Genomic DNA, 12500 nt, shown 5'->3' with positions numbered 1-12500 from the left:
TTGCCATTTGGTCTTAGACAAATATTTGTGGAAACCAAATTGCGAAGGAGTTTCGCACCCTTTTGTTTTAGCGAGTTTATTGGCAATCGCCCAGAGACCCTTATAAACAATACCGGTCACTTACCTCATGGCCAAGACGGCCGGTCTGAAGTTTGTTTACATGGCCACTGAAGAGAAAATGTCTCCTTTAAAAATAATAATGTTTTGCATTTAGTTTAGCACGAAGCATCCACTGAAGAGAAAATATTTTCTTTAAAAATAATTCTGCCCTAAAATGGAAAACTGCAGTATCTGCAAAATTTTCGTAATTGAGATATGCCGCCCATTGGGCGCGTGAAACACTAATACACAAGTTAATGCAGTTTCAGAATGATTCCTCAATGCTTTCCACTAGTATTTAGGGGGTCCCACTTGCAGTATCTACAAAATCAGCAGTAAAGCAAGGGAAAACTGCAGTATCTACCATTTTTCTCAGGTGTGTATTTTTGGCAGATACTGCAGTCTTCCATTTTAGGGCAGAATTAAATTGTGCATTTAGTTTAGCACGAGGTATCCCCTGAAGAGAAAAGATTACCTTTTAAAAATAATTAATTATTTTGTGTACTTCGTTTACCACATAAGTAACGAATATTACAGATACGATTCAAGTACAGAAGTCTTGTCATGAAGTTATTTCTAAGTGACTAAGAAGGCAACATTTCTTTTATTACCTAACAAGTGGCATTGGGTCCTTCCATAAGCTACGTGACAACACGACTTCTGCACCCAATTTGGTACACAGAATGACACTTTCAAGTGTCTGAACCAAAATGGCACTTTCAAGTGCTTCAACCAAAACAGCACTTGATAGCTGACACCTGCCGGTCTTCCGTTCCTCGTCGATAGGAAGTGCATTTATATGCAACACTTAAGGCGCCGAATTTTCTTTTCCGTTTGATTGATAGAATTGGTTTTATTCAGTTAAACAGATGATAGCAATAGGGACAGTTAGGTTGACCTCTCGTGACCCGGAAGTTCCAAAAAAATGGTCAAGAAGTCCACTATCTCTTCACCAGGAAAATACTACTTGTATGAGAAATGCTTTAGAAGTAGTCATTCATAAACACTAATATGACATATTGACAGATTATTCATTAATTATTTTCAAATTGCCCACAAAAAATTAATTTTTTAAACTCTACTTTAGAATGTATGATCTTTAAATAATTATTTTGATCGCTGACTCAGGTATATTTATGTATAAGCTTTAAACTGCCTTGGTCCAAAGACATCATCTTAAGAAATGATAAACTTACAAGTGAGGTCAGCATTCACTTGCAAACCCAACTCCCATTTTCTGATGTAGAGGCGAAAGAAAACGGGAATTAGTTTAGCCAAATTTTTGTCATTTAAATTGGGATGTGACAGAGACCACACTGTTTGTTGTTGTAGATGCTTAGGAAAGTTACTTAGTTTAGAAGTAGGAACTACTGTCAGTGTTTCAAACTGTGATGTGTGTTCCTTGAAAGAAATAAAATATAACTATAGATGTATCAATATTTTCCTAGATACCCTAAGAAAATAGGGAAAAAATACTGTATATGAAGTAAGTATTAAAAATCGTTCTTTAATATGAAATACGATAATTTGGACAATGTATCTTTTATGTAAACATTCCATTCAAACTGAGGACTTTGTTATTAGCATTTCGAGACAATTTTTCTTCAGCATTTTATGCTAGATTTTTATTTTATATATTTTAAATTTTAGAGTTAACAATTCTCTCTTAATTTATAGGCTCGGTTTAACATGTTTGAATGCCATGAATTTTTTTTTTGGTATTGATTTTTTAAGTTTTATTCTTTGTATTTGTGATACTTACTGTGAATATCTTTTTGAATATTGATTCAGCCTTATGTTTTTTTACCCTGTCTTGTAAATAAATATTTTTTTAAAATACACAGGTATCCCAAATTCTCCAGTATTTGTATTCCTTTCCTTAGATACTAATAGATTTGAATAAACTCATTAACATAATATAACAGGTCTATATTCACGGAACAAAACATGTACACTCCCAGTCATTAATTAAACACAATGGAACAGTCTCCTTCAGGATGATGTGGAATTAGAACCTCAAAAGTTCAAGGGAAGACGCAATACATTACTAACCTAAAACAGCTCGCCATTTATTTTAATAATTTATTTATATTTTTATCTATTCATTTATTATATCAATTTCTCTCTTTCTTTTCAAGTAGCTGATCTCTTCTTTCTGTATTTCCGTATTATCTTCTGCAACGCCTTTCAAACGAACACCGTATTCTTTAGAAGCTTGAATTTAAAGTCAGTGTCCCCTGTAGGCTCGTTCCATATGATTAGGATTCATCGTCTGAGTAAGAGGAATCCAGCTCATATGCTGATACAACCGGTCACTTAGTCATTGCTAACCGGAACAGAATACCAGTCGTAAGATAAATATAAAAGTGACGTTGTTTACACCTGTTACATCTGGTTTGAATCCAGCTGTTACATGTGGTTTAAATCTATTATAAAAAATAAACAGATGTCCACAGGTCATCCGGCTTGGACTGTCAAACGCTTCGAATGGTTTGTGGTGACTCAGTGGTCATTTGCAATTACTGTTCCCATCAGCGAGAATTGGGAAGCTTCCTTACCATTAGACCTCGCTGGGTAGGTCGGTTATTTTAACAAGGGGATCACTTTTGGGAGGCAGCAAACACTTCCCCAACCTTTTTACCTTATCACTTCCCTCTTTCGCGGGGTCATAAGCGCAAGCCCCTTCCTCCTCTCCCCCTCCTGCTTCTGCAGAATGCCCCTGCCAACTGGCTTTGTCACTATCTCCAGACCAAACGCTCTCTCGCGGTTGGAGGGCGTTCTGAAAACCCTCGTTGAGGAAGTACGGTAGGTCTTGTGCTGTAGGTGGCTGAGGGGGGAAGAATGTATAATGGTTGGTGATTAGAATTTATCTCGGTACTTAGGCCTAGATAAGGGAGCTTTGAACAGGCCTAGATAAGGGAGCTTTGAACATAAGCTGCAGCTAAAACGAAATCGGTATAAACAAACTTTTAATGTGGAAGTTAGTGGAAACATTTTACTGAAGAATTCGTGAAAGAGTAGAGAAGGTATATTCATATGAGAAAAATGTTGTGTACGCCTTTTATACATAACGAGTTCAGAAGTAATTTTGAGGGTTCAGCAGAAAGTGGCACCTCACCTTCATTTCAGTTGCTGAGGCACAAAACTGGGTAAAAAATATTTTCCGAGTTCGTGGTATAAAAAACTTTTATGTTTAAATTTAGGGTCGGAGAGACCTGTTATAAATATGGAGTATGAATATATATACATACAATATACAGTATATATATATATATATATAATGTATATATTTTAAATATATTGTATATGTATGTGTGTGTGTGTACAAAAGATAATAAATGTAGTAAATAACAGAAAAAATGCAGAGTGGGTAGAATTTGATGGCTTAAAGGTGCTGTGTTTAAAGAACGTACCACTGACTCGATGGAGTGAGTACTCTGAAGTGTATCTGAATATAGAGAAAAAACAAGAGCCACAACTGAATGACGCAAGAGCGGAAGGGGTTAATGTTGATGTCAGCAGACTTATGCAGATGTGGAAGATTGGAAAGGCACCTCAGTTAGGTGGGATTTCAATGAACTTGATTTTATGGGAAAATAAGTATAATGTTGATTTTCAGGCTTGAAGTGAATGTCTTACGTCAATATTAGCAAAAGTTAGTGCGTTCGTTACCTACACGTAATGAACACTATTTTTATATAGTATTTTTTTACAGTATTTTCATAAACATGTTATAGTATTTTCATAAGTTTTTATAGCATTTTCATAAATAAACGACTGAAAGATGTCATATAAAACGGCTAGAAGAATGAATGAAGAAAACGCCCAAGTTATTACATAGACGTTAGGAAATATATTCGTATCTCCTAATTTACGTTAGTCTACTAAAAGCTCCGTCAACAAGTTGAGCCTTTGTTTCTCTTCGTCAGCATCGAAAATAAAGACCATTTAAAGGAGTCGCGTGACAGGCAAGCCTTTTACCCCCATATATACTTCATATATAAATGAGTAATTTGGGTCGTGTACCCCACGGTACACAATCCGTAAGTGCTTGCCAAGAAACGGCTTCCTATGACAGATGAAGCTACACTGAAGGTTTATTTATTTATTTATTTATTTATTTATTTATTTATTTATTTATTTATTTATTTATTTATTTATTTATTTATTTATTTATTTTTATTTGTTTATGTACAAGTCTTACTTGGATTGGCTTCAGGAAGTTCTACCCTTCCGGTGTCCAGCAGCTAATTTGAAAGTGGCTCGTCGTGCTAGTCCAGATACTGACCAGACCTGTGGTAGAGACGGATTCTCTGCTTCAGTCACACCCTCCCATACGACACTGACACTGGGGGAAAAACCCCCTCCCCAAAGATCCGCCACAAGGGAAACCTCCCCCACTACCTCTCCACTGGGAACCTTCCCTCCCCCAACGACCCCTCCAGTTGGGACCCCAACGCCCCCACCACTGGGGAACCTTTCCCTCAACGACCCCTCCACTTGGGAACCTCCCATTATCCCCGCCACAGGGGAACTTTCCCCCCCCCAGTGACCCTCTATCGGGGAATCCCCAACGACCCCTCCACTGGTGAACGCCCTTCCCCCCACAACCCAGCCACATGGAAACTTCCCTCCGATGACCCTCCACCGGGGAACACCCCTCCCCCAAGACCCCTCTACCAGGGAACACCCCTCACCCATCGACCCCTCCAACTGGGACCCACAATGGCCCCTCCACTTGGGAACCTTTCCCCCAACGACCCCTTCACTGGGAACCTCCCAACAATCCCGCAATAGGGGAACTTCCCCCAATGACCCTCCACCAGGGAACCTCCCAACGACCCCTTCACCAGGGAACACCCCTCCCCAATGACCCTGCCACAGGGGAACCTCCCCCCACGACCCCTCCACTGGGGAACCTCTTCCCCCACGACCCTCTCCACCAGGGAACCTCCCCTCAACGACCCTTCCACTGGGGAACACCCCAATAACTTCGCCAAAGGAGAACTTCCCCCAATGACTCTCCACGGAGAACCCTCAACGACGCCCACATAGGGGAACCCCCCAACAACCAGCCATTGATTAACCCCTCCCCATCCAACAAACCCTCCATCAGGGAATCTCCCCCTGCCCCGCCAACGACCCCACCACATGGGAACTCTCAACCCCAACGGCCCCCTCCACCAGGGAACCTCCCCACACGGCCCTCTCACTGGCAACCCCCAAACGACCCTCTCCCTGAGAACCCCCAAACGACCCTTCCACTGGGGAACCTCTCAACCCCCACGACCCCCTCCACCAGGGAACCTCCCCACGACCCTCTCCTTTGGGAACCCCCCAAATGACCCTTCCACCAGGGAACCTCTCAACCCCCAACGACCCCTTCACTGGGAACCTCCTCCCCACGACCCCCCTACACAGGGAACCACCTAATGACGTCCTCCTACCGGGAGGCTCTTCCCCACGACGCCGCCACCGGGGATCCCCTTCCCCCTCCCCCAAACGACCCTTTACCGGGGATCCTCCCAACGACCCCGCCACTGGTGGAACCTCCACCCCGCCACGACCCCACCACCGGGGAGCAACCCCCCCCTCGTTGTCGTTGTAAAGAAAGTACGTGTTTTTTCTTTTTTTTCAATAGAGCTGACTTAAAATTTATATTAATCAGTTTCAACCTACGTGAATATGAACATTAATAATGAAAGAATATATCGTCTTCCTTTACTTAAAACCTGGCGTTACGTAATCTGTGAGCGAAGGTGAAGGTAGCTTAATGGTCAGAGATACTGGAAGGACAGTTCCCCTTCAATGTGACCTTCCAGGTCTGGCGTGGCGTGCACGACCACGCCCATTACCACGCCCCTTTAAAAAGGCATCTTGGTTTATGTAAATAAACCTACATTACGGTCATTGAGATGTAGTTGATTACAGAATATTGAATACAGTTTCTGAAGGATGCATTAAAGGAAATATTAAAGTACAAACTCATTGAATTTCTGAGGAAATCAATGGCAGGTATAATTTGGTCCTTTGCCAGAAAAGCTAAAATCCAAAGACGCGTTCAATAAGGGGAACCTTGGTAAACCGGAAAACGTTTCGGTAAGGTGGACGGAATGTTGGACACTAAAATAAGTGCCTGGTAGTTAGTAGGATGTGGTGAGCCCAGCCAGCCTGGGTCTGATCCTGGCGGGATAGATATTGAATTCGATATTAGGTGATGGTTACTGCTTATTTTTTTTTTGTTGTGCCAAAATTAAATACATTTATATATATATATGTATAAATTAAATATATATATATATATATATATATATTATATATATATATATATATATATATATATATATATATATATATATATATATATATATATATATATATTTATATTTATATATATATTTTCTTTTGTATTTCTGGAGATTTTCTTCGTTAAACGTTAACAATGGGGATATAAATTTACCAATGACAAAAAGTTTTCTCTCTCTCTCTCTCTCTCTCTCTCTCTCTCTCTCTCTCTCTCTCTCTCTCTCTCTCTCTCTCTCTCTCTCTCTCTCTCAAATTGGCCTCCCTGTAGGCCGTTATTTTTATCTGTGATTCTTGTCTCTATAGTTGAGCTTCTACGTGAGTGGTATCTCTGCATCTGATTCTAAATGTAGCGCTGTGAGGTAGAGCTTCTACGTTGTCTCGGCTTTCTTCGCTTAAGACTTTTAGACTTTTAGACTTAAATTTAAAGACTTTTTAGACTTTTATGCTGTCGTTGAGGGGGGAATGTTTATGAAAGTCCAGTCTAAGCATGTTAAGCATGCGTGTTATGCTTTTTTTTTTTGTCTGGCAGAAATGAAAATTATATAAATAAAATCTGATGATAAGATGTAACACAAAAGACACACGTACATACATATATATATATATATATATATATATATATATATATATATATATATATATATATATATTTATATATATATATATATATATATATATATATATATATATATATATATATATATATATATATATATATATATATTATACGTATATAAATATATTTTATATATACACACAATACATATATAAATATGTATATATATACACATATATATCATACATACATACATACACACACACACACACACACACACATATATATATATATATATATATATATATATATATATATATATATATATATATATATATATATATATATATATATATATATATATATATATATGTATGTATATATGTATGTATGTATGTATGTATGTGTGTGTTTGAGTATGTCTGTCTACACTGAGCAGTATCCCCCAACATGGGGTGACGAAGAGAAAAGCAACACAACGTGGATAAACATTAGCTACTTCCTCAGGTCACAAAGTCTCCTACATACAAGTACATAGATATGCAAGTAACTGTTGAGTTGCTACCGAATTGTTCAAGTATCGTATTTCATTGGAAGAATTATTTTATATTTAATAAAACAGTTCCTCGAGAATGGTTGTTACGTCTCCATGCGTAGTCTAGTTGCTGTCTAGTTACTACTATATTTCAGTTTGTTTTTCACAGTAACCATTACCTTTTTAGCTTCTCTTTAATAAGATTCGAACGCGTAGTTGCTAACTTAAGACTTTGTAGAACAGCAGCTGACTTACATGAAGCTGCAATGCACTGAATTAAAAAAAATATAGTAGCATGAGTCTCGAAATGGAGAAACAAATCCACAGTTATGTTTACGTACATATATTTAAAGAAAAATTTGTTTAACGAAGTATATTTAAAGAAAAATCTGTACAGAGAGCTTTCGGGATTCTGAGATTGAAAAGGGGAATCGAACAGATTCCCGAAAGCTCTCTGTACAGATTTTTCTTTAGATTTATGACCATATACATAACTGTGGATTTGTTTCTCCAATGCAATGAATTTTAAGCATACAACTGGACGTCTGTGAACTCGAGAATTGCTTGAATGTTGTTTATGTTTATCACTTTTTAAGATATTTTGATTTAGGTTTTCGTTTCATATGTAAAATGGATTATCTCATGAATTTTTACAAAACCGCTTTTAAAAGACACATCTATTCATTATGTTTTTACATAAACAATTATCCTGTTTTCAGTGAGACAATGGACAGGACATATCATTGATAATTTTTTCATAGGTTTTATATTTCTCCTCTTTCCTCCTTAGAGACATTGATAGTTTTTGTCACAGGGTGTCAGCTTGTTCTCCAATTTGGAATCGCCTCTCAGTTCACCCTCGAGATCTGACCCTCCCACACCCACTGGGTGTAGGTCGCCCACAGGGTACCAGACATCTGCCCACAATTCACCCGAAGGCTCTCCTGTGCTCCGAAGAAAGAAGAGGGGCAAGAAGGTCCTGAGTTCCTGCGAGGAAGAAAAAGAAGGGGAAGAAATAATGACGGGAGATAAAGTCGCGGAGGTCAGTGTTAAAGGAGGTAAAGGCCGAGTCCTTTGGCGTCCAAGCAGGAGCTTCGACGCTGGGGCGTCAGAGAGGGCGGTGCCTCCGTGGGCGGAACCGGACGCCCAAGCGCCCCCTCCCCCTAGTAATTTTTACGCCAGTGTTCCTAGCGCCTCCATGACCTCCGCCCACATGCCAGTGAGACCTCTCATGGGAATGGCCACGGGAGTCCAGGCGGATCCTAATCCTACCCATTTCAATCGTCCCTCTCCAGGTGCCAGCCCCGTCCCCTTCAGGAAGTGCCTCTTCCGTATGAATGCCCCCACCAGGTCCCTTTCCAACGAGTCTCTCCATAAAACTTTACCCTGGGTGGCGAAGAGAAGCGAGCCTCCTCCGGCGGGAGACGGGCAAGAGACGGATACCCTGTGCCCCATGATCATGACAGGAGACTCTCGGTCGCGTATGGAGCAAATGAGAGGCCGAGGGTCAACGAGGAGTGCGTCATTACCCCGAGTGGGCCGCGGAGCGGGTGAGTCATTCCCCTCTCAGACTGTAGCAGGTGGCGTCGGCAACGTACCTGCTGGGCGGGGAATGCAAGAAGCCCCACCCCAACCCCAACCTACCCAATCTGAAACTGCAGGAGGGCGTGGTGCCAATGAGCCCCAGAACGTGCCCCGCCCTCAGAGCCATTCCCGGGCCGGCATCAAAAGTTCTCCTCACACTGGAGCTGACCCACCAGACCGCGCGGACGTCAGGCATCACCCACCTGGGAGGATGGTGAGCGCCAAGCCGACGGTCGAGGCTAAGGCCGCTGCTACTTCTGCCCTTCCCAGCCAGCAGCCTGAGCAAAGCTCTCCAACACCATGGCGCAAAATGAGGCCGGCGGCGCCCACGGAGTCTACGCCACCACCAGAAAAGAGTTCTCCTACACCGTGGAGGAAAAATGTGAAGAGCCAAGATGCCTCTGCCAAAGCCGCCCCCTCAGTGCAAAAGCAGCAGCAAAGTACGAAGGATAATGTTAGTGCCGGGTCTGCCTTTGAAAGCGATACCGCTGACGCATCTTCAACCTCGTCTGCAAAGACACAAGACGCCCCGTGGAGGAAAGCCTCCTCCCATCAAACCATATCAGCTGAGTCGAGTTCAAGTCAGTCCGTTTCTTCCGTAACGGAAAGCAAGTCGACATCCTTCAAACAAACCCAGGTGATTCAGACTTCCCACATATCTGTCGGCGTCAGCAGCGAGGAAGCGAGCAAAATCACCGCGAGTACAGATGCAAGTGTAAGTAAGCAAAGTACCCAATCACAGCCCAGCTGGCGCAGGCAGCAGCCAAAGAACCAATCAACAGCCCTGTCTGCCCCTACTGCAGAACCTCCTGTTTCTCAACCTTCCTTCACTGGTCCTACTCCTCCTGCGCCTGCGGTATTCCAACCCTCTGCTCCCGTTACCGTTCCTCAAGCAAAGAATGTAACGCAAACCCATCTTGCAAGCAAACAGGACACTGCCATTCCTTCTGCAACCAGAACCATTTCTCCTGTTCCTGCCACTGGAAAATCTGTTTCCCCCGTGCCTTTTGTCAGTCCTTCCCCGTCGCCGATCCCAGGAACACACAAAACACTCTCCCCATTACCAGGTGCAAGCAAGCCTGCCTCTCCTGTTCCTACTGCAAACAAGTCTTCTTCCCCTGCTCCCGCTGTCAGCATAAGTGCTTCACAAACCCCTGCCACAAGCAAGCTTGCTGTTTCAACCCCTGCTCCTGTCAGGCCTTCTTCCCCTGCTCTTGTTGCAGACAAACCTGCTTCCCCTGTTCCTGCTGCAAACAAACCTGCTTCCCCTGCTCCTGCTGCTGCACACAAACCTGCTTCCCCTGCTCCTGCTGCAAACAAACCTGCTTCCCCTGCTCCTGCTGCAAACAAACCTGCTTCCCCTGCCCCTGCTGCAAGCCATCCTGCTTCCCCTGCACTTGCTGTAAACAAACCTGCTTCCCCTGCCCCTGCTGTAAACATACCTCCCTCTCCAACTCCTTCTGGAACCAAACCAGCTGAGGTTAAACCATCCTCGGTTGCAGAAGTTGACAAACAACCTTCAGTCCCTCTTGAAGTTGATAAATCAGATTCCTATATAGCTGCCGCAGGTAAATCCTCAGCCAATCTGCCAACTTCCGGAGAGGCCATTCCTGTCTCAAACGAGTCTGTCACATCAGTCATAGATGCCAATCAAAACGTTTGCTCGTTGTCGGTGTCTGTCACCAAGTCGACTAAAATATCGGATTCTGAAGCGGTTGGGAGAACGGAATCCGTAGCAGATGACAAGCAAGACAAAGAGGGGGGCGTCACCCCTTCCCTCTCCGAGCCCGAACAGGCGCCAAAACAGCCTCTGGCACCCACCGCCCTCCACGACACTCGTTCTCCTACGCCTCCGCTGCCGCCTAAACAAACAGCGGCATCAATAGTGAGTGCCCCGGCAGTGCCGCTGGCTCCGAAGCCACCTCTCGCTCCCGTCGACCAGCCCATTATTCCCCCGCCCACTTTCCACCCAATTCCACCACCACCTCCGCTCGAACCAATCCCACCTCCTCCGCCCACGCAGCCTAAACTCCCAACTCTGTCTGCTCCTGTGCCTCCTCCCCCTCCTCCGTTACCCTCCTCCGCCTCTCCAGTCCAGAGTTCGAAGGTAACTCCATCGATGACTTCAGTGGTCTTCCCACCCATGCCCGTACCTTCTCCGCCACCCGGCATAATACCCATCCCTCCACCTGAACCCGTTCTCAAGTCAGTGAAAAGCAGCAGTACATCACCAGGCTCTGAAACACAGCAGCCCTCCGTCGGGAAAGTGAGCGACGCGAAAGGTACCAAAGAATCGGCAAAGTCGACCGAATCATCCAAAGTTCCTCAACCGGAATTTCCTCCTCCGCCCCCTCTGGAGGAAAGCGCGCCCCCAGGGCCATTCCCTGATATGGACCAGGCGTTACCGCCTCCACCGAGCTTCGTCCAAGATCACAAGCCACTAACTCCTCCAGCGTCGTTACCAATGGATCAGGGAGAGAGACCCGCTCCTCAAGGGGACGAGTTCCCCTCGCCGGAGTACGTGCGGGAATCCGTCACCAAACGCATCAAGGCCTTCGAGAAGCAGGCCTCCAGGGACGAGGAGCCCTCTGCAGCAACACCACCACCAGCCGACCGCCAGGGGCAAGTGGCCCGGCCCGTGGCTCCGTGGGTGAAGAAAACGTCGTCTGGACCTGTCAATCAAGATAGCTACTGGGACATGACCTCCCCCGAAGGGGATCCCGGTCTGATGGGCATGTCCGCTTCGACCACCGCCGTCGCCACCGCCGCCCCTAGCGAAAGAGATGTCGAACAAGGAAGAAGTCGACCGAAACCTCAGGTTCCGAGCGCCGGTGCCAAGGTATCGTTGTGGGTCAGGTCAATAGCGGATACCCACGTATACCCCACCCTTCCCTTTTTTTTTTGTCCTTCTGTGATACTAACGGGAACTGATGTTACTAAACTGTGTGATTAGTATTTTTTTTTTTTTGGACTACCCAGCATGAAAAAAAAAATTTGTGTTTTTTTTTTTATTAACCTCTTAATGTTATTGTGTGATGCTGATAATACCTATGCCTTTTTTTAAATGCCGTAGTTTTTTTTTTTAAATATCATGATATATATAGTTTATCATATTAACCGATCATCGAAAATCACTGAGAGAGAGAGAGAGAGAGAGAGAGAGAGAGAGAGAGAGAGCTGGAAAGTTACAAATTAAATATTTGCTGAATAAATTAGCCATTTTAAAAATGTGTTGGTTATCAAAGTAACTAATTATAAGTATTCAACCAACGCAAGAGGCAATAATTCTTCAGGTAGTCAAAAGTCATCTGTCCGTGGTGACTTTTTTTATTGTAATTATAAATGAACGTGGTGATATATATATATATATATATATATATATTTTTATTGTAATTATAAATGAATTTATGTCATCAGTAT

General features: G+C 43.3%; 1 protein-coding gene across 8 annotated transcripts in view; it reads left to right on the top strand.

The window, feature by feature from the left end:
- LOC136829480 (uncharacterized) overlaps nucleotides 1–12500 on the top strand; it is a 67262-nt gene that overhangs the window by 12735 nt on the left and 42027 nt on the right. For 5 of the 8 annotated variants that reach the window (XR_010850400.1, XR_010850402.1, XR_010850401.1 and 2 more), the window contains exon 2: nucleotides 8287–11919. Coding sequence is in view for 3 of the 8 variants with exons in the window: in XM_067088221.1 (XP_066944322.1) it covers nucleotides 8515–11919 (3405 nt within the window). In the remaining 5 variants the exon portion in view is untranslated. The remainder of the gene's footprint in view (nucleotides 1–8286; nucleotides 11920–12500) is intronic. The other 3 variants (XR_010850398.1, XR_010850399.1, XM_067088220.1) reach the window with 1 other exon arrangement.

Source organism: Macrobrachium rosenbergii, chromosome 44, assembly GCF_040412425.1.
Source record: "Macrobrachium rosenbergii isolate ZJJX-2024 chromosome 44, ASM4041242v1, whole genome shotgun sequence".
NCBI classification, from domain to species: domain Eukaryota; kingdom Metazoa; phylum Arthropoda; class Malacostraca; order Decapoda; family Palaemonidae; genus Macrobrachium; species Macrobrachium rosenbergii.
Note: the sequence above shows the minus strand (reverse complement) of the source record. Positions and strands in the feature narration are given on the sequence as shown.